Below are 21,280 nucleotides of genomic sequence, written 5' to 3'. Positions count from 1 at the left end.
CTCTGAGACCTTTATGTCCAGTAGCATCTGAACGGGTTCTCAGAGGTTCATACTCACAGATGCCCATTTTATGAAGGAAGGCCCCAAATTTCTTGCTCTTCCCACACACCTGGATAAAGGACAGAATTTGTTCTCTATAATTAATTTTGCTCCAGGATCCTAGTAAAATATTCTGCTACGGAACAAAGAGCATCTCTGACCCATTGCTCGTATGATGTGTGTGTCTCTTGTTTTGGACAATGGGGTTCCTTAACAGCACACTCTGATCTCAACAACTGATTGTAGCTGCCAATATACAGCAGGGGTTGGGAGAGAGATTTGTCCCCTCCTGACTCCCACAGAGTTGAGCCAGGGATAGTAATAAGACAGAGGCCCAAAGCAAAATAAAGATTAGTCATTGCTCTGCACATTGTTCAAACAGGAGGAGCCACTGAAAAGCTCTGATTTTGAGTGGTTGAAGAAAAGCACACTCGCTTCTCAGTTTTGTTAACATATGTTCAGCACTGATTTGAAAACTGCCATTTGAAATGAAAAGAATACTGGATAACAAAGCCACAGAATCCAGAAAGGTCTCAACAACTTAGCACCAATATTAATTTTAACATTAATTAAAACATATCATAATTTACACATACACTAGGCTAAAGTACCTTTACCAAAGTCATGCATACAAGTTATTTAAGCCATTATCAAAGCTAACAAGATTGTAAGGGAAATGTTTTATCAAACCAGGGGACAAACTCTTAAAGCACTTTAAACTGAGGCACATTATTTTTGAAATAATTCATGTGCTTTTTTACAAATCATTTAAATATAATCATTTGATAACACTTTGTTAGTCTCTGCTACTTCATGTATAATCAGAATTTTTTTTTTTATACTGCCTAGCTAATTACTGAAATTTATCAGGTCTAAAAATTAACTCTCATGTTAAAATTTGAGGATAATTTCACATGGTAGGATGTACTGGTCCCACCTTAATTGGGACTCATTTGGGCCACCCATTTTCCCCACGCCTTTCCTACTTATTTGGTAAGTTACTGGCTGCTCTCCAGGGAAAAAAAAGTCACATTTCTCTTACGTCTCATCAGTAAAAGATGAGACTTTTCCAGCTCAATTGTCAAGTTGCCCTCCAGATCTTTCATGTATAATCACACATCATTCACTGTAATTTCACTCTTCAGTTTCCAGCGCCCTCCCTTCCAACCCTTTCTCAAAGGACATGTTCTCAAAGTGATTTCTGCAAGGAACCACTCTTTCCATGGGGGACAGAGTCGGGGTCTGAAGAGCTCTTCCTCCTTAAGTGGAATAGCCTTCTGCCCTCCCCCATGAGTCCCAGAGAGAACAGCACAGGGATTTGAGGGAATCTCTTGCATGAGAAGAAGGAGCCTCCAGGCTTGCTGGAGTGTAAGGCGGGGAGAGGAGGTCACACTGTGAGGAGCCTTGAGCCTTGCTAAAGTGTCTGGGACTATTATTTGGTAGGCAATAATAACAAAAATTTAATATGCACTTGCTAAGTATTTGGCACTATATCAGACACTGAATATATTTTATCTTGTCTCTCACAAGACCAAAACACAGTTATTTTTAATTCCCGCTATGGATGAGGAAATAGAGACAGTTAAGGCAGCGAATAATTCGTCATGCTGGGATTCAGAACTAAGTCAGGCTCTGAAATCTACGTCCTTATTTGTGATGTTACAGTGCTTTTTCATATGGGAATCACAGGGGGTTTTAACCAAAGAAGGAACAGCAAAAGAAAGCAGTTCCTGAGCTCAAATATTGACCTATCTATCCTCTGTTAACCTTAATCAGTCTAGGGTCTGCAAGGGTTCATGGAAAGAAAAAGGTACAGATGGAATAGCAAGATGGACAGGGTCAGGGACGCCCTTCTTAATCTGGTCCATATGTCTTGTCTGTCTCTAAGCAGAGACAGATGGACCTGTAGGCTGAGGAGAGATCCACACCAGGCCCCCAAGTTGAGTTTACAGGGGTTAATGGCTTAGAAATAACTACAACAACAGAGGTAGAAGGAAGTTTAATGTGACAGAGAAAGCCCCTAAACTTGAAATAAAAAGCACCAGTTGTTTAAAACTGGTTTTGCAACTAGTCCAATGAGTCAAAGTAGTTAAAGTCTCCAGCAATCTGCTTCTCAACTATAAAACTTTCGAGTGATAAATCAACTAGTGAGAAAGCACTTTAAAAATTCTAAAGACCCATGGAAATGATAGTTTACCTCTTTGCGTTGGCAATTCTAGTCTCCAGAGAAAAGTCTAGAAACTGTAAGGTAAGGCTAGGTCATCTATTTGTGTATTCTTCTTCCTCACCCATACCTCAGCATTGCTTGGGGTCTCCCATGAGCCCTAAATCCTTTGTGACTCTGCCAACTTTCTTTGCTCTGTGACCAGGACACTAACTCTATGCTAAGTGGTTAGTGCATAGTACTTTCCTTCTTTCAAATGCATCTCAGTGAGCTCCCTGTACACATTCAGCATTGCTCCTGAAAACTTTCTCCTTTGCAAACACTGCACCATGCTGTAACTGGAAGGTCTAAGCACTGAGGAGCAGGAGACAGCAAAGTCCCTTACCGTCTCCTAGCAGTTTTGTTATTTGGTCTGGGGAATGGTGATTTTGCTTCTTAGTGTTCACATTCTCTACATACCCTAGATCCCTCATATGCTGATCTTCCCGAGAAGGCCTTGGTGCTGGAAAAGTCCAGCCAATACACTCCCCTATGCTGTGGCTCTGTGAGTGTGGATTAAGCAGATGGCTTGCAGGTCACACGATCTGAGTGGATCCTTCCCTAGTCCCATCATGACATCTGCTCTGGGCTATTCTAAAACTTACTTTTAAATCCGGAGGGCACTGTGGTGGATTTCCACTCATCCTGCAGGACTGCGCTGTTCCTCCATCTGTGAAGGCTTGCCTCACGTGCAGGGTGTTTCTTGCATCTGAGGCTGGTTAGCCAAATTGTTGGCTACTATGTGAATGGGGCTGTGTTCCCTGACTGGACCATCTCATTTTGCTTGGTTATGTGGCCACAGGCTGAGGTCCATTTATAATCAACCATCTCCCAAATTTGTGCTTGTTAATAAAGAGAATTGCTTGGGCATTCACACCCGTTGCCTACATATGATAAAGGTCTCCAAATGCACATTCCCCAGCAGCACCAGTGGTGTATATAACAGACAACGCGTTTTTCAGTGTTCGTCAAAAAAAACCCAAAACAAAACAAAACAAAACATGCATGCTGGGGCTTAATGCCAAGAGCAGGTAGACTGAGAACTTATCTCTTTCAGGCATCCCCTCCATGTGGCTCCTACTCTGTCACCCCTAATTCATGCCAAAACCCATTTTCTATGTCTTCTTACATGTTTATTTATTTTGAGAGAGAGACAGAGACAGAGTGAGAGAGAATGAACAAGTGGGCAAGGGTCAACAAGAGAGGGAGAGAGAATCCCAAGCAGGCTCTATGCTGATAGCACAGAGGCCAACGCAGGGCTCAATCTCATCAACGATGAGATCATGACCTGAGCCAAAATGAAGAGTTGGACACTCAACTAACTGAGCCACACAGACACCCCCAAAACCTGTTTTTCAAGGCAGCTCAGATACAATCCAGCAGTAGGCACCCCAAGACTTCACGGCCATTCATCACCTTTAGTGTTCCTGCCTGGGCAGAAAGTCATGGTAAGTCACTCTCGAGGTGACTCTTAAGGCTGGAGTCTCGAGAAACAACATCCTTCTCTCTGCTCGCTGCTGGAAATTTCCAATTCCAGCTCAGCCAGCATCCTAAATCCACAGTTAATTGGCTACCTGATGGCTAAATTTAATTTTAATCCTTCATTTTCTTCCACAGAACAGTGGGACTGGATGACCTGTCTGGCTCAATGGTAAATGGGTCTTCTCTGCATGAAGCAGGACTGTGTCCACTCCTTTTCTTCCCCCACAAGATGAATGTGTAGGCACAGCTTCCTTTGGGAGACACCCCTCTCGGTTCTAGAAAAATAGGGGTTGTCAAGAAAGAAGTTGCACAGCAAAGCTTGAGGTTTGAGGGGACTGCCTCAGACACAGGCGCACAGTGAGGAAGAGGAGGAAGGAGCCAGGTATAGGGTAAAATGTCTGTACGACTATTACTGTGCTGAGTGTAAGTGCACACTAGTGTCTCAGTTCTGAATAGCCACTCCTTTCTCAGAGCACGCATTCACACCTTTATAAATACAAAAGTAGAACTGGGGTACCATATTCTGTGGCTCCTGAGGACCCTCCCGAACCTAAAATTGTATCTGCATATTTCACTAAATGAATTCAGAACTGGCTCTGCCACTGTGGCTGCATTCAGAAGGCCTTATCCATCTTAAAGACTAGGGCAGAGTGTCAAATGTCGGAAAAGCAACACACTTCAATGAAAAGAATGCAATAAAAGCTAATGTGGGAATTCTGGTTCCTTCTGGCATCGAGAGGCAGATTGACTCATGTTTTTCCTTCCTGGCTAAGCATGGAATAATTAAAGGCCAAGTGTGGCTATGATCCAGGTTCCCCTGTGTGCCAGGGAGCCCTGACCTTACCTTGTGCCCTGCTAAGATGGCAAACAGCAAGGGGAAGCTTTGGCCTCAGCTGCCATAGAGCCTGCATGATTCTGACTGATGCACAGGCCCCAGATGGGGGGAGGAGGTGGGAGCAGAATTGCTATTTTTTTTAATTGTTTGTGTTGACAAACCGTTATCAGCTGTGAGTTTACTGTTTACAATCCAATCTAGGATAGCTCACCTGGTGACCTGACTTGAGCTAGTCAAGTAACAGGTTGTAGAACAATGAGAATGAGGAAGGTGAGGAGCTTGGGTTGGAGTGCAAGATCACACATACATATGTCCCTCACCTTTCTTCCTATGACGCTGTCCCTGCCCACCTGCCTGTCCAAATCCCTTCACTCAACATTTAAGGTATGAAACCTGAGGGCCGGGGGGCATCACCATGACTGTGCAGGATCCCATAAAGCTCATGAACTCACCCTGACATGTTGGCCACATGACTTCCCTACAAGGCAGCTGACTCCGGCAAGACACCCCAAAGTGACAGAATGTACCTGATGTGCAGATACCCAGAAATGCCAAGGCTGGAGCCATCTTTGTTTTCCCACCCAGGAGGCTGGGAAGCAGAAATGATGGCAACAGGGTGTGAGGACACTGGGAAAAGCAGTTTCTGGCCCTTCGGTGTAAAATAATTCTCAAACAGAAGAATCCCTCTTTTTCAGATAGAAAAAGATCAAAGAGAAAGGTTTCATAGATCCAGTCACTCACCAGACTTTTCTTGAAACCTCACAGAGGAAAAGGCACAGTCAGTACATTTATAGTTGGCAAACACTCTGTGTCTCCATATGGCCCAGAAAGTGGGGTGTTGTGAGGGCAGTGGAATGAGGAGAAACATATCCAACCTCTGCCAAAACTCTGCCCACTTCCCTACACAGGTATCTGGCTGAAGGCAGGAGACCTGAGTGTTCTTATAAATGCTTTATAATGTAAAAGTGTACCGGGAAGAACAGGAAAGGGGCCATGTGAGTATCTTTCCGTTTATTTTCTCACCTCCTGGTATGCCCACACTTAGAAAATAAATCCCCTTCCCCTCCTCCTCAAAAGTCAATAATAAAAGTTCCCAAACAGAATTTGTCAGGTTTACATTATAAAGAATCCCTTCACTTGAAGTACGCAGCTATAGAGAAGAGAGAGTTCTCTTCAGCCACTACACAAACAGCATATATGCTTATAGAAAACATACATGATGGCAAGTGCAGACCTCTGCAGGAGGGCTCAGGGGACCACGCAGCTTTCTTTGAGAATTCAGCTACAGGCCATTCCCTCCCCTTGGCTAGGGGTATTGCTCTTGGGACTTGGGCTGGGTTCTGAGAGGGCCCTGGCTGGTAGTGTTGGAAGGGATGCCAAGTCACCTATGACTTCTGAGGCATCACATAAAGGTGTTACCATGGCAATCATCATCCGTTCTACTCAGATTGAGCAACAGCCTGAGTAGAAACCTCGGCAGGGCAAGGCTCAATTGCAAGGAGGAGAGAGAGATAGGGCTAGAGTAAGGTCATCTGAACGGTGGACATTCCCAGAGGCAAACATATGGGTTATAACAATGGAAGTTGTAACCACAAGGAGGGAGGGTCCTTGAAAAGTGTGCAGAAAACCCCACATTTGGCTTCCTGTTGGCTTGAGCCTCCTGCCATGGCCCGGCAGAGTACAACACAGGCTTCCTTCCGCTGTCTGCCCCAGGCCAGGCCCTCACTCTGCTGGCAGGGGAGATCCTGGCCAACCCTACCAAAGTGATGGAAGAGCTGAATTCTCTGGTGCCCTTAATGAGGAAAGGGAGAGAAGAGAGTTAGGAAGCGTGGCACATGAGCGAGAGAAAGCATTACCTGGACCTCAGCAAATGTGACGAAGGCCAGAGAAGAGGGGTATGAGCCTGTTCCATGAGCAGGAGGAAGGGGAGAGGAAATGTGCATGGCCAGCTTGGAAGGATGGTAACAAAAGACAGTGGATGGAGAAGGGTGAGCAGGTACCATTTACATTTCCAGGGAAATTAAGAAAAAGTTCCGAAAGTGACATCACTAAAAGCAAGTGATGGATCATAACTCTCAATCCATCACATAAGTGTGGACCCCAGAACCCAGGGGTTCTTGGGGTTCCCTGCACTGTACCTGGTCTGAGGACCAACAGACAGGCTTCGGTTCCGGGGCTGTTAAGGCTTCCCTGCCACCAGCACCAAAGCCACCACCGCCATGTTTTCAAAGGGTACAAAAAGAGAACAAGACAGGTGACAACCCTCCAGCCCATCGTCCTCGCTCTGGATCTGAGGAGAGACAGCTGGACTGTGGACATGGGGCAGGCATGCAAAGGCTTCCTCTAAGATGCAACTTTTTCCCATGGGCACCTACATACCTGACAAGGTGGTGTGTGTGTGTGTGTGTGTGTGTGTGTGCGCGCGCGTGTGTGTAAAACAAGTCTTGGAAACCACTCTGTGTTCATCTTCAACTATTTTCACACATTATATATCAACACATACTTGTCTTCCATGTTTAGGCTTGGTGAGAGAATGGAAGCATAAGGAAGGAAATTAACATTTATTGATCACTTACACTGTGCCAGGCCCTATGCTAAGCACTCTATACACATCATTTTGACTCCATTTCAGAGATGAGAAATTGAGGATAAAAGGGTTACTGTCTTGCTATGTTGCTCTAGCACATGATGCAGGTAAATAGAGGGGCTGGGATTCAAAACAGGGCCTGCCTAAGTCCACAGCCCACACCTTCCTCCCACTATGTCCTGTCACCCCAATGAGATTCCTAAAGATGGGGTGGGTTCCTTGATATACTTCTCTCCTTGTCTTTCATTTCTTCAAAAAGACACAAACTACTTTATTGAGATCGAAATAAGAAAGAAGAACAATATGGTGAATAATGTAAGCAAATGAATTGACAAAATGAAAAGGGAACTTGACCTTTTAGAAACTCAAAAGTGATATCTATCCCTTACCAAATAAATAGGCCTCCTTAGGAAAAAGACTCTAATGCTTCTTTCTAAGAAGGAGGAAGAGGAGCTGGGAGTCCCCTTGGTATAGCCAGAGCTGCCTTGATTTTTGTCTTGAGGTGAGAATTCATACGAGGTAGAGATGTTTGGGAAAATGCCATGCTTTTGTGAAATTTCCTTGGAAATAGCTCAGTCATGTCTAACGGGAGTCTTTCCTGTTGTGAGAGACACAGGTGATTCCATGCGACTCTAATAGGGGTTAATATACTGGTGTACATGGGGGACAAGGGACACTGAAATTGATCTGCAAGGTCAGCTCAGGGTCATAAGCCACATTCACCCTGGCTCTCCTTTGGGGGGGTCCCTCATGGGTGGGACAGCAATTCAAATAGCCCACTTCTAGGTTCTGGGAGATCTTAGATTCTTAGGACAGCTGGAGACCTTTCATCTCTCCCACAGAGAGCTCCCTACCCTCAGCCACTTGGGGAATGTTTCTTCTTAAATCACCCCACCTCTTTCTCTGCCAGGGTAGACAGAAATGGAAGCTTATGGTATTTGGGGAGCAGGCGGGGGGGGGGGGATGGATGACTCCTTTCTTGGACCTGGGAAGGTCAAACCTATGCAGGTATTTTGCCCCTTCCCTCTTCCAGTTGCTATCACTGACAACAACTCCCAAATGTTTCCCTTCAGCCTCATCACACTGAAGCCAGACTTGCTTAGAAGATTCAGCTCTTGTACTTGAAGAGTCTGGAGGGAAGCCTGCTGCACCACCTAGGAAAGGGGGGAGGCTGCTCTGGTGGTGGAACAAGGTAGAGACAGAGCCCAAAAGGCTGTCATTCATCTGGGGGCACTCGACATACCAGCTTAGGGAAAAGGCCCTGACACCATGTGTATTTCCCAGCTATACCCTGGAGGGTTAAGAGAGCCCCTTCCTTCGCCGGATTCCACAGGAAATGTCGGAATGTGGTTGAAAACCTGCTACAGCTGGATCAATGTTTGGGGGAAAAAAATCCCCAAATGTAATGAACACGGTTTAGTTACCTAAATGGTTTAAGACTGTCTTCCTCAGTGTGTTACAAAGGAAGTTCCTAAATCTTATGTTCTAAAGAAGACATCCAGATGGCCAACAGGCACATGAAAAGATGTTCAGCGTCGCTCCTTATCAGGGAAATACAAATCAAAACCACACTCAGGTATCACCTCACGCCAGTCAGAGTGGCCAAAATGAACAAATCAGGAGACTATAGATGCTGGAGAGGATGTGGAGAAACGGGAACCCTCTTGCACTGTTGGTGGGAATGCAAATTGGTGCAGCCGCTCTGGAAAGCAGTGTGGAGGTTCCTCAGAAAATTAAAAATAGACCTACCCTATGACCCAGCAATAGCACTGCTAGGAATCTACCCAAGGGATACAGGAGTACTGATGCATAGGGGCACTTGTACCCCAATGTTCATAGCAGCACTCTCAACAATAGCCAAATTATGGAAAGAGCCTAAATGTCCATTAACTGATGAATGGATAAAGAAATTGTGGTTTATATACACAATGGAATACTACGTGGCAATGAGAAAAAATGAAATATGGCCTTTTGTAGCAACGTGGATGGAACTGGAGAGTGTGATGCTAAGTGAAATAAGCCATACAGAGAAAGACAGATACCATATGGTTTCACTCTTATGTGGATCCTGAGAAACTTAACAGGAACCCATGGGGGAGGGGAAGGAAAAAAAAAAAAAAAAAAAAAGGACGTTAGAGTGGGAGAGAGCCAAAGCATAAGAGACTGTTAAAAACTGAGAACAAACTGAGGGTTGATGGGGGGTGGGAGGGAGGGGCGGGTGGGTGATGGGTATTGAGGAGGGCACCTTTTGGGATGAGCACTGGGTGTTGTATGGAAACCAAGTTGTCAATAAACTTCATATAAAAAAAAAAAAAGAAACCAATTTGACAATAAATTTCATTAAAAAAAAAAAGAAAAAAAAAAATCTTATGTTCTGGAGTTAAACGTATTAACATGGTTCTGATGTCCCTGAAATCTCTCTGGGGTATCTCTGCTCATGAGCAGAGAGTTTCCTCATGCTCAAGATTCTGTGATCCCCAACTTTGTTCTACGCTCTACATTCTTCTTTCAAGCTGATTCTTTGTTTGAGAGAATCAAGAAACGAGAGATACGTAAGCTGTCCCTGGGTCCCTTCCTGAGCCCCTGGAGGCACTGCCCACATGGGTGAGCACCTGCCCATGCTTCCTCATCTCCAAGAAAGGAACCCCAGGGCCTCTGACTTCTCCCTAAGGACTTTCCCGGCTCCTCCTTCACCAGTGCTACCGTTTCGGGCATGTGAGCTGAAGATATAAGGCTCCTAGAAGTACCACAGAGGGCAAGCGGGAAGCAGATTTCAAGAGCAGCTCTCTTTGGCACCACTCTGAGTGAACTGTTTCTCAGGCTGGCCTTGGAGAGGCCTCAAAATCAAGGTCTCAGGAAGAAGAGACAACAGGGAATTGAACAAGAAGAAAGAGTTAAACTTACGCCAAAGCAAAGGCCACCAATGCGCCAACCACCACCACAAAGTCCAGGATGTTCCATAGGTCTCGGAAGTAGGACCCATCCTGCAGGATCAAGCCCTGGTCTATCATCTGAAGGAGAAAGATGTGAACAGCCAGGGATGAGCCCACTGGTGTCGGCAATGCACCCTGAGCTCGGGGCTCCCCATGACAATGCCCCTACTGCCATTGTCTCTATAATCAACCCTGTACAAGGACCTGAAGAGCAAGAGGACATGTCTCACAGTCTCTCTTCACCTCACTCTGAAGCCTGAGGCCCCTTGTCATAGCCACCAGGGTTCAACTAGACCCCTTGGCTCTCACGAACTCTGCCACATTCCTTCCTCCATTAGTGGCTCAGAGCACCAGGTGTCACCACATATGCACAGAGGAGGGAACCCCACATAAGGGAGACTATGAAAAGAATAGAAATGTGGGGTGTTAGGATGGTGGGAAACAGAATGGGGGGCAGTGAGGGCAGCTGGAACTACATGGTGTCCAGGAAGACCCATCCCTAGCCGACCCTTTGCCTTGGCACGTGCCCAGGCTCAGACCAGGGAGCACACTGAGGAGGTGAGTACAATCCCCACCCCTGTCTGCACTCCCACTGCCTGCCTGAGAGTGGGCCTGGCTCCCCTTGGGCCATACCCACAGGTCTGCCCCAGTCTAAACAGATCCACGCAGACGTGCTGTACCACAACATCTTATCATGACAGACTTCATCAGAATTCTGAGGCCAGAGGAGGCGTGGCTGGAGGCCCTACTGAGGTTCTGTCATTGGCTGGTAGGTGGCAGCACTGGGGAAGGGCACCAAACTAAAGGAGCAGACACATGACCCATCTAAACACCCATAGCCCAGCTTTTCTCTAGAGGCTTTTACCTTTATAACCATCTCAAAGGTGAACACGCCAGTGAAAACATAGTCAAAATACCTCAGGACCTGTAAGACACATATCCGTGAAGGGGAAGAGCATCACGTGTGGCCACCAGGCTATACACATGCCTGACTGCCCGTGTACATGCAGTCCTGCACCCCCACCCCAACTCGTTTCTACCTCAGGACAGAAGCTTGGGATTGAGCCTGCTAGTTGGACACAGGAGGGGGGGGGGCAGGCATTACTGCTGGAACCGCATGACTTAGTGGTCAGTCCTTGGCTCTTCCCTCCCCTTGGGCAGAACTTCACTTCTTGGGTCTGAATGGCCCCACAAATATCTCCCTCAGGACCTAGAATCCTTGTCAGTTCCAATCCTCCTAACCTCCCTCATACTTCCCAACATACACCCTTAGGACCTCCGGGAGATGTCTCAGCAGCCTGGGGTAGAGCTTCAGCTCCCCAACTTCATGCACATCCCTCATGACCCTACATGACCCTGTAAGACCTGGCTGGCTCGGGGGAGAAGGCCCACTGCTGAAACATAACAGCACACAGTGTGGCTGGGGAGTGGGGACTGGAGAAAAGGGGCTGGTCTTGAAATGGTCCCTACTTTGCCCTGAGGGACTGGAATGGACCATTTCTTAACCCTTCTTCACTCCCCAGGAACCTGCCGTAATTCACTTTTAATGCTGGGATGGGGAGGGGCTGGGATGGGGTGGGTACCAGGGTATTACGGAGGTTGCAAATGGCTCCCGTGCACCCACTTTGTTGCGCTCCGAGTTGGTCAGGACAGGGTCCTCGGCTGCCAGGGCAATGCTGCTGGCTGCGATCACCAGGAGAATGCACATCTCAAAGTAGCGCAGGTTCACAATGTAGTGGCAGGCCCTGCGAATCCTGTGGGGTGGAAGGGCCTTCTGAGCTGCCTCTGCTTCCCTCCCATCCCCATCTCTTACTCCCCACCCTCGTGCTCATCAGCCTCTTCCAGACAGCCAGGCCCTGGCCAGAGGAAGCCATGGGGAGAGCAATTTAATTTCTCAGGCACCACCCTTGATTTAAAGCTCCAGTGGGAGAAGGTAATCAGATCGGTTAGAGGCTACGGTACGCAAGCCAAATACATTATCTGCAGGCACGGGAGCAGCCAGCATCAGATTACACGCACTCAGCATAGCTACATGGGACCCTCCATTGTATCTCAGTGTCACCTCCCCCACTGTACAGAAACTGGGGCATAGCAAGGAAATCATAAGAAGCCAGAAATGTAAAAATAGACCTTGATTCTAAGATTCCTGATGAGAGGAACAACAGGTTTTCATGAGCCCCAGGTATTCTGATTAAAGTGATCATATTCTATAGATTGTATTCTGGACTCAGGTGATCCGATATACCTTAGCCCGAGTTCCTTCCCTCCCAGAGGCTTGTCTGAATACTGCCCGTGTGGTCACTGAAAACCTTTCTGTCTTCCTAGCCTCAGAAGCTGGTCTATGTGTACATCTTGCTCATTTCCAGGGCAAAGGCAGCTCAGTCTAACCTTCCAGAATCTTCTCTGCCACCTCCATCTCATAGCCCTACCTCTGCTTTGAGGAACATGCCCATTTCAAAATCCACATATAGGGAAGTGGGACCAATCCTCTTAAACTCCAGTGGGTGGTCTATTTATTCCAGGCTCCATATTCTCAGTTCTGTCCACCACTGAAATATTTGGTGGCACATCCCAAGTAGATTTCCTTGCTCCCACCCCAGCCCTCGACACAACCCACTGAACAATTTGAGGTAAAGGGTCCTTTTCTCATGACATTGCTCATGCTTCTCCGTCTTAAATTATTCTTCAGATGCAGCACAGAGCTCAGCGGCGATTCAACCTCATGACACACTTCTACCAGGGAGCACCCCGCATGTTTCAGATGTCTGGCCACAGTTCACTGAGAAGGATCAGGGGGGTGAGCGGACCCTCGTCTCTCCTCCTCATCACCCCAACTCTGGCTCTAACCCTGGTCGTCTACCATGGTGCCAAAGGGCGAGCGATAGGAAGGTGCCTTACGGGTTGGTGGTGCTGAAGATGAACATAGAGCTGTGGGGAACCATGGCTTTGCCCGTCTCACGCTTCTCCTTCTTTTGCTGCTTCTTCTCTACCTCTTCCTCCTCCTCTTTGATCTCTGCCTCCTTCAAAGGACTGGCTTCTCCATCAGTCTTGTTGCTAACTGTGAAAGGCACATGTTGAAATCATCAGAAACCTCGCTGCATGTGAGAATAGCACCTTTTGTTTTCCACAGGGATGGGATAGAGACGAGGGGAAGGGGTTACAGGAATGCATCTAGCCAGGCACCCTGCAAGCACTGGGTTTGTTAGATTACACTGTGAAGCCCTTACTCTCCTCCTAGCCTGACCCTCACCCTAATTTTACATGACAGCCTTTTTGGGCATATAAATAATAATCATGTGGGGCACCTGGGTGGCTCAGTAGGTTGAGTGTCCGACTTCAGCTCAGGTCACGATCTTATGGTTCATGAGTTCAAGCCCTGTGTCGAGCTCTGTGCTGAGAGCTCAGAGCCTGGAGCCTGCTTCAGATTCGGGTCTCCCTTTCTCTCTGCCCCTCCCTCACTTGCACTCTGTCTCACTCTTTCAAAAATAAATAAACATTAAAAAAATAATAATAATCATGTTTCCCAGGGTAACAGAACGATTATTTCTTTTGTAAGGCTTACAAAGTTATATGTAAAAATCTAGATTCTTTGTCTACATGTACTTATTGAATGTTCACAACAATACACCTTGAGCGGCATATATGATGTCCATTATACAGATGGGAAAAGTGAAGTTCAGGGAATTCAAGTTATCTATCTTCAGTTCATACAGCTAGTTCCCAACTCAAAATCCTATATCCTTTCAATGATATCACACTGCAATGGAAGATTTTAAGAAACCATTACTCTGTTTGCAGCTGACTCTCTGGCTGTGCTTTTTCCAGTCGTGATTAATGTTGAAACGGGAATGCAATATTCATGCAAATATGGGACCATGACGGCCTTCCAGGGCTAGGAGGATGAAGGAGTCAGAGACTGAGTGGAGCTTTTGGGCCGCCACCCTCCGTTTCCACATGCAACTTACAGTGTGGGTAAAGTGGCAGGGAGGCTAAAGTTGAGTGGGCAAGGGATTCAGTCAAACTCTCCCACTGTTCTCTCTCAGTGACCAACTCTACCCTGGAGCCTTGTGCAAGCAGCAGAGCTCTGAAGCTCTGGCTCCTTCTGGGTCCTTCCAAAAGGTAATGATCCCAGATCCCTCTGACATTATGCCCTTACCTATGACCAAGGCCATAGACTAGCCCCAGGACAGTAGCAGAGGAAGGCCAAACTTTCTTGATGTTTCTCATAAGAGAGAGTCCAAAAGATTTACTTATTAGAGCATAAAATTAAACACACACCACAAGAGGTTGTGAGTCTGACATCCTGAGGCATGCCCAAGTCAACCAACCCCAGGAGCAGTGAACATGGGAGACTTCACTTTTTAAAGCAGTACTGGCATTTTGAGTGTACAGAAAGTAAAGCAATGGAGAGGGAGCAGAAGAAAGAAAAACAGGGAGAGGAGACTGTCCTATGAAAATAGAAATATATGGGAAAAATCGGAAGGAAAAAAAAGCAAGGGTAGAGCCCTCTGGTCATAATTCAGTGAGCATGAGGCGGCAGCCAGAATTAATGCAGGAATGGAAGTGGGGTGAGGGGTGGGGGTGGGGGTGAAGTTGGGGTGGGGGTGGGTTTAGTATGGGGATAGAGGCAGGGTTAGGGCAGGAAAGGGGGTGGGGCTGAAGTGAGGATAGGGGTGAGGTTAGGCTAGGGCAGGGATGGGGGTAGATGGAGGGCTTTCTGCTGTTTCCTTTTGAGGTCTGGAGATTAACATCCATTGCCTGAGGAATCTATCAGAGAAACTGAGTAAAAGCTCCTAGGAGAAAAGAGTAAATAAGAGTTATAAATTCATAAAATGTTAGTGCTGAGGAAGACCTCAGTGAACACCCAGTTCAGTGCTTCACTTTAGGGTTGACAAACTGAGGCCTCAGGAGAAACAGGTTTGGAAGCCACACACTAAGCGGTCTGGACCATCTCCTGCTCCACACGGGTTCCCTAACTTGTCTGGGTGACATGGCCCCTCGGAGGTCCTGGAGAGTGCCATCGAGTGTTCACACGATACATCAAATAGCCACGTATATACATCTGGCTACAAAACCACATGTGATCTCTCTGACGTCTCTATGATGGTCACAGGGGCCAAGGCGTAAGCAAATTTTACAGATAAAACTAAAGATGGAGAAAATTCTAACTTATTTTTCCTGCAAACCTAGATAAAACTGCTCCTATTGCTTCCTTGCTGAAGAATGATTTCGTCCTGCTGGTGGGGCTTTTCACGTTGCTTTACTGAGCGACTCCGGAGCCATAACTGTCCCCAGCCCTGGGTGGGATGGGTGGTGAGGGTGAAGGGGGACAGGGACTTGTGTTCTCACTGTGAACCACAGTTGAGTCCACCAAGGGGCCCACGTCGGGGATGGCGACGGTGACGCTGGTACTCTCAGTGGTGGCCTTGTCCGTGTTGGCCGTGACACAGGAGAGGTCGGGCTCACTCTGACTGATGGCCCGGCCCATGTCCAACTGCACATCCCCCAGCAGAGCTTGCTCACTGCTGCCCTCCGGCTCCTGCTCTGTCAGAGCCGTATCCTTCCCCATTTCCAACTCTGGCTGCGGCTGGACTAAGGGCGTGTTGGCCTCATCGAGGGCTCCTGCCAGCCCGGAGCCTCTGGGCACCATCAGACTGTTGGTCCTGCGGAGACAGAGGAGGAGACGGCTGGTGCTCAGATCAGAAGAAGATGTTCTAAAGTGGCTGGTGAGCCAGGCAAGAGGGAAAGTGGGGGGAAGCGCAAGGAGCCTCGCGCGGAGCATGGCATCTGCTGCCTCTCACCCCCACCCACCCAGGCAGAGAGGAGCTAAGACCCACAGGCGCTGTCCGTGCCTTATTCCCATCCATCCACCTATGACCCACACCCAATAGGAGATGCCCTAGAAGACCAGCCTCTGGGTTTCAGGGGGACAGAGCCCACTGTGTGTCATATTTACACATGCCTTATAAAGGGTGCGTCAGTATCATTTCCATTTTATAAAAGGGAAAAGTGAGGGCCAGGCGGGATTGTATTGAAGCATCCTTAACACCAGGAGGGCTCTATGCCTCCAGGGCACTCCTGCAGCTAACTTACCTCCTTAAGTCTTGGCCTCTTTCCTCTTCCTGGATTGTGGGTTCCTTGCCCCCGTGGCTGGCCCTGGGCTCGCGGTCCTTCTCCCCCTCGGTGGGCCCCCCTTCATCCAGACTCCGCTCCTGGCTGGCAGACCTGCTCCGGGAGGTGGAGGAGGGTTCCTTGCCTTCGGTCCTGACACGACGGTGCCTGCTGCGCCGCTGGCTCTGCCTGTGCCTGGCCCGGTCCTCGAAGGTCACCACAGTCTCCCCTCCCCCAGCCTCCTGCTGGGTCGAATCACAGTTCCCATGACACGGCCTGGCCAGCCATGGTGGCTCCCGTTTGCCCAAGGACAAGGGGCTCCTCTGGTTGTCCAAGGCACTCGGCAGGTCCCCTCCGTCCCCCTTGAGGGACCCCCCGCGGCTAATGCGCTCCTCTTCACATTTCTCCAGGCCCAGGCCCAGGCCCTCAATGGGTCTGGGTCTCCGGTAGAGGCTCGGGTGGGCGTTGAGTGGGTTGAGGGGGCTCAGCGGGTTGAGGGGGTTGAGGGGGTTCATTGGTGGGGCCTCCTCTTTGTTGAGGGCCTCCTGGCTAGACATCTGCATGTGCCTTCTCAGCTGGCTGGTGCGCTGCTCCCACACTGACATGTGGTGCCGGCGCCTCCGCTCCCTCCTGCCAAAGAGGAAAGGGTGAGGACCACGGTCAGGAGCTGACTGCTGAAGGCCAGGGAGGGAGCCACAAGGGTGTAGACCAGCCCTCAGTAGCCACGGGAAAGGGGTGGGACACATGGGGGGCAGCAAACGGGAGAGCCTAGGACCTGCAGACAGGAAGCACAGAGAGATGCAAGGAGCCGAGTGGGCCACGCACGAGTAGGTGGTTGGACCAGTGCCTCCTGGTGTGTGGGGCTTCCCACCCTAATCCCTGCTCTGCAGTAGTCGAAGGGTGGGCAGGGATCAGCCTAGGACCGAGCCCCCAGGGCCTGCAGGAGAGGAGTAGAAGGCTTGCCAGGTTTTCACTCCCCTGTTCTCCTTTGCTCTCAGGGCACCAACCTGTACCCACCCTCTGCTCACCACTGGCCCTTAATTCAAGGTCAGAGATCTTTCTTCCTCCTACTCTCCCTGTCTTTGGTCCCTCAGATGACAGCCTGGGATAGCACAGGCTGAAAGGCGCAATGGTGGGCTACTCTTGGAGGATGACGGACGGCAGTGACAGGCAGACCCACGGAGTCATCCCCCTCAAAAAATAAGAGTGCCGTGGATCTCTTCCACAACAGCCGATAAAAGCCACAGGCTGCACGTGTAGAGCCTACCAGCAGCTCATTCTCCAAGCCGCTGCTGAACATCTCATGTGGCGGCAGGAACACGCAGACATATGCACGCAGGAGAGCACGCGGGAGTGGGCTCACACGGGCGGAAGGGTAGTCACCTACTCTTTCACTCACATGTGCCCACACGCATCCTCACTGAGGCCCACACCTGGCTGTACACAACTGCCTACGTGCAAGGCACACCCACCAACACCAATTACCCACACCAACGCGTGCCCACTCACAGACCGCGCAGAGGAGTGAACAACACACAGGGTCACATACCTTAGACACACACTGATATAAGCACATGTCGGAAGGTGCAGAGGATAGTGTCCACAAACCATGTGCACGGAACACACGCACACACCACAACGCACACTGACATACACACCCAGCGCCACTCTGCCCACTGTGTGGTGAGAACAAAGACACGGTGTCCCTACACACACACATAACCACTCACAAACACGCAGACCGGTACACACATACAGGTGGCTGCTGCGTGGCTCCCACATCGACATGTGGTGTCTTCTCCTTCTGTCTCTTCTGGGAAAGAAAAACGAACAGGTTCAGTTCACCCCAACCTCCTGGAACCACAAGCCCCACAGCCACCAGCCAATTTTCAGGAAGAGGCACAGAGTCCTCTACGTGCCCATACGTTCTCCACATGCCTGCTGCCCTCCGTAGACTCCCGACCTTCAATTTGCCAAGGGAGTGACCTTTGATTCTTACTCTGTGCAAACACGCGGATCCAGTTTTTGAAGCGTACATGCAGGGACACAATGGATATGTCATTTCGTAGAGTACGTAGCTTCAGGTGCTCGATCACCATGCCCGGCACTCACACCTGTACCTAAATACCCTTCAAGAGAGCTATTCTGGAAACCGCATAAACTTGCATGAAAGTTGTATTTCCCTCCATCATTTCCAGGATATTCACAGGGGTGTGACTTCACAACTCATCACTCCAATCACTGTAAAATATGCAAGAACAAATGCTTTGCCATGCACACCATCAAAGCCACACAGTAGCCCATGGCCAGAGGCAGGGTCACCACTCCATGAGCTGCTGTCCATGTACTTCAAGATATGTGCCATGTCCCCTGCAATTGTGCAACACAGTGACCCTGGCCAGAGGCCTTCCAGGTTCCATCTGTTCATCCAGGTAAAACACAGTAAAAACCTTCTTAGTCATGCACAGGGGGAAAAAAAAATCTTTCTACAGACATACACATGCTGTTTCCTTTTGTTTACAAGCTCGATAGAAGGTCAGACAGGCAGGGTGTGGGAATCACCCACAAAGGCAAAAAGGACTCATACAAACAAAGCCGTCACTGCAAGATCAATGCTCAGGTAGAGGACAACACATCTGGGACACCTGTGGAGTGAGCTCGCCCCAAGTCCCGGGCTGACAGCCCCAGTTTGGCCCAGTGGGCCCCTGACTAGACCTAGGAGGCTGGCAAGTGCTGCGCCCTCCCTGACCAATGGAGAACATGCTAGGTAAAGCGGCACTGCTCAACTGCCATGTCTCACATGCACAGGGGAGCCTGACATGTGGGTGGGCGGAGGGAGTAGAGGCAGCTGGTTGGAGCCTCGCTTGGCATCTGGAAGAGGCACAATGTGTACACGCGTCCACAGAGTGGAGATGCCTGTGAGCCCCCTGTCTGCATGCACCCTTCAGCACAGGCAGCTGCAATGCAATAAGGCACACGTGGGCTGGTGGTGCCAAGGAGCACGGGTAGCATATAGAAATAGAAGCACACACACTAGCCAGGCAGCATGCACACTCACTAGGGAAGGCAGATTCTGCCGTCTACTTGCAAATTCTCAAATACTCAAATAGCCGTTCTCCAGAAGCACATGTGTAAGAGTTTAAGTACATGGAAGAATTCTCTTTCTTGTGAATGCACACAGGTACGCACACACACACACACACACACACACACACACGCACACACACATACACAGACCAGTCAAACAGAGACCCAACTTTTAATTCCCACACAAATCAGATACACACTTCAAACTCCTCTTCACTTCTCCATTCACACGTACGAAGATCCAAATTCACACCCCATCATGAATATACCTTCATTCTTAAAATCATACAGAGAAGCATCGACATATCTCCCAACTCATGCATATGTGACCTCACATACACCTTACATGAACCTTGTGGATCAGGAAGGGCAGCTGGCGTTCTTTCCATTTCAAAGATGAGGAAACAGACATTCTAGAATCCTAAGTGGCTCTCTCTCCAAGGATACTGAGCATGTGAGTTACAGAACCAGCCCTCAGACCTTCTGATTTGTAACAACACGCTTTTCATGTTTCTTTATACACAGCCACACCTTGGTTATACAGCAGCCCAGAAATCAGGGGTCTCGTTTGCCCTCCCCAGCAGCACACACCCACCCTGACATAGTTCCCAGCAGCAGCACATACCCTACAGCAACGTACTGCAACCAGAGCCGTATCTCTGTTCATCGTGGAGAGTTACAGCACCTTCCTCCACCTCTCCAGGCCCAGATACACACACAGCTCACTGCCTACAGCCCTATGCCCTACCAGCATTTCATTCATTCTTTCATTCTATAAATAGTGAGTTTCTACTCTGGGCCAAGCATCTTCCCAACTCACGTCTCCAAACCCACTCTTCCTCAGGCTTCCTCATCTCAGTAAATAGAACCACCCACTCCTAAGTGACAGCCAGCCCTACCCACCAGCATGTTTGCATACCTGTGTGTGTGTGTGTGTGTATTTTTAACCCAAACTCACGAGTGCAAGGAAGGTGGGGAAAGAACTACTCAAGGCCCAGAGATTATTCCAGAGAGGAAGGAGTTGTTCTGCCTTTCTCCATCAATCTTTAACAAATTTTCAGGGCAGTATTTTCTCACGCACAAAGAAAGGGCTGAGAGGCCAAACCTTCAGTTCTGAAAGGTGAGGGCAAGATGAGGATCATCCAGGGGAAGGAGACCCCCACATAAAACCAAGAATGCCTCTACAGGGAAAGGCAGCAGACATTCAGAGACCTTCCCATGAGCACTTGGCAAAGAAAGGCTCCTCCTTTACCAGCTTCAGGGAATAGATAACGGGGTCTGGTGTCAGGATAGAGTTATACCTACCAGGGGTCTCAAAGTCTCCCCATCGATCCCCAGGGATGCCCACATAGGCCTTGCACAGGCTCAGAAGTCACAACAGGGATTCTCAGCCCTTCCTCCAACACCTTCTTCCAGCTCCACACAGGGCCCACACCCTGCTAGTTCCTGCTAGTTCTACCAGCAACCACAGGTTCAGGTTGGATCCTCAAAGTCTATACTTGCTGCTCCACTCTCCAATCTCTCATCCTCCCCCTAATTCATTCCATCTGGATTCTGTTCCCACCGGGCCACTGAAACTGAAGGTCCACAACAACTTTCATTTTGCCAAAAGAAATGGTCCCTTCTCTGTCCTCGTCTCATGTGATCTCTCAACAGTAGTTAGCTGTACTGTCCAGTCGCTACTTCCTGAAGAGTTTTCTTCTCCAGGTCTCCAGGACATGACCCTTCCTTGTTCTTTCTTCCTACTCCTAATTGCCCCCATCAGTCTCCTCTGCAGGTTTCTCGTCTGCTGGACCTCGAGGCACAGGAGTGCTCTGGGTTTCTGTCCTTAGCAGCTCTGTCTCCACTACGATTCACTCCATGCCAGCTCACTCATGCTGAGAGTTTAATGCCATCCAAACTCAAATGGCTCCCCCCAAATCTTTATTTCTAACCCTGACTTCTCTTCTAAGCTTCAGACTCATGTAACCAATGGCCTATTCAACATCCTCACTTGGATGTCC

At 48.8% G+C, this 21,280-nt stretch overlaps 1 protein-coding gene across 3 annotated transcripts in view; it reads right to left on the bottom strand.

Moving 5' to 3' along the window:
• The window catches only part of CACNA1E (calcium voltage-gated channel subunit alpha1 E), a 310,524-nt gene that overhangs the window by 48,204 nt on the left and 241,040 nt on the right, over positions 1-21,280 (bottom strand). For 2 of the 3 annotated variants that reach the window (XM_047077294.1, XM_047077295.1), the window contains exons 19-25: positions 17,947-18,003; positions 16,173-16,820; positions 15,429-15,742; positions 12,978-13,137; positions 11,704-11,833; positions 10,945-11,004; positions 10,051-10,157 (exon numbers count right to left, since the gene is read on the bottom strand). In XM_047077294.1, coding sequence (XP_046933250.1) covers positions 10,051-10,157; positions 10,945-11,004; positions 11,704-11,833; positions 12,978-13,137; positions 15,429-15,742; positions 16,173-16,820; positions 17,947-18,003 — 1,476 coding nt within the window. The remainder of the gene's footprint in view (positions 1-10,050; positions 10,158-10,944; positions 11,005-11,703; positions 11,834-12,977; positions 13,138-15,428; positions 15,743-16,172; positions 16,821-17,946; positions 18,004-21,280) is intronic. The other variant, XM_047077296.1, reaches the window with a different exon arrangement.

Source organism: Lynx rufus, unplaced genomic scaffold, assembly GCF_022079265.1.
Source record: "Lynx rufus isolate CCGP_SWC_20201006 ecotype Redwood Valley unplaced genomic scaffold, mLynRuf1.p SCAF_15, whole genome shotgun sequence".
NCBI classification, from domain to species: Eukaryota; Metazoa; Chordata; class Mammalia; order Carnivora; family Felidae; genus Lynx; species Lynx rufus.
Note: the sequence above shows the minus strand (reverse complement) of the source record. Positions and strands in the feature narration are given on the sequence as shown.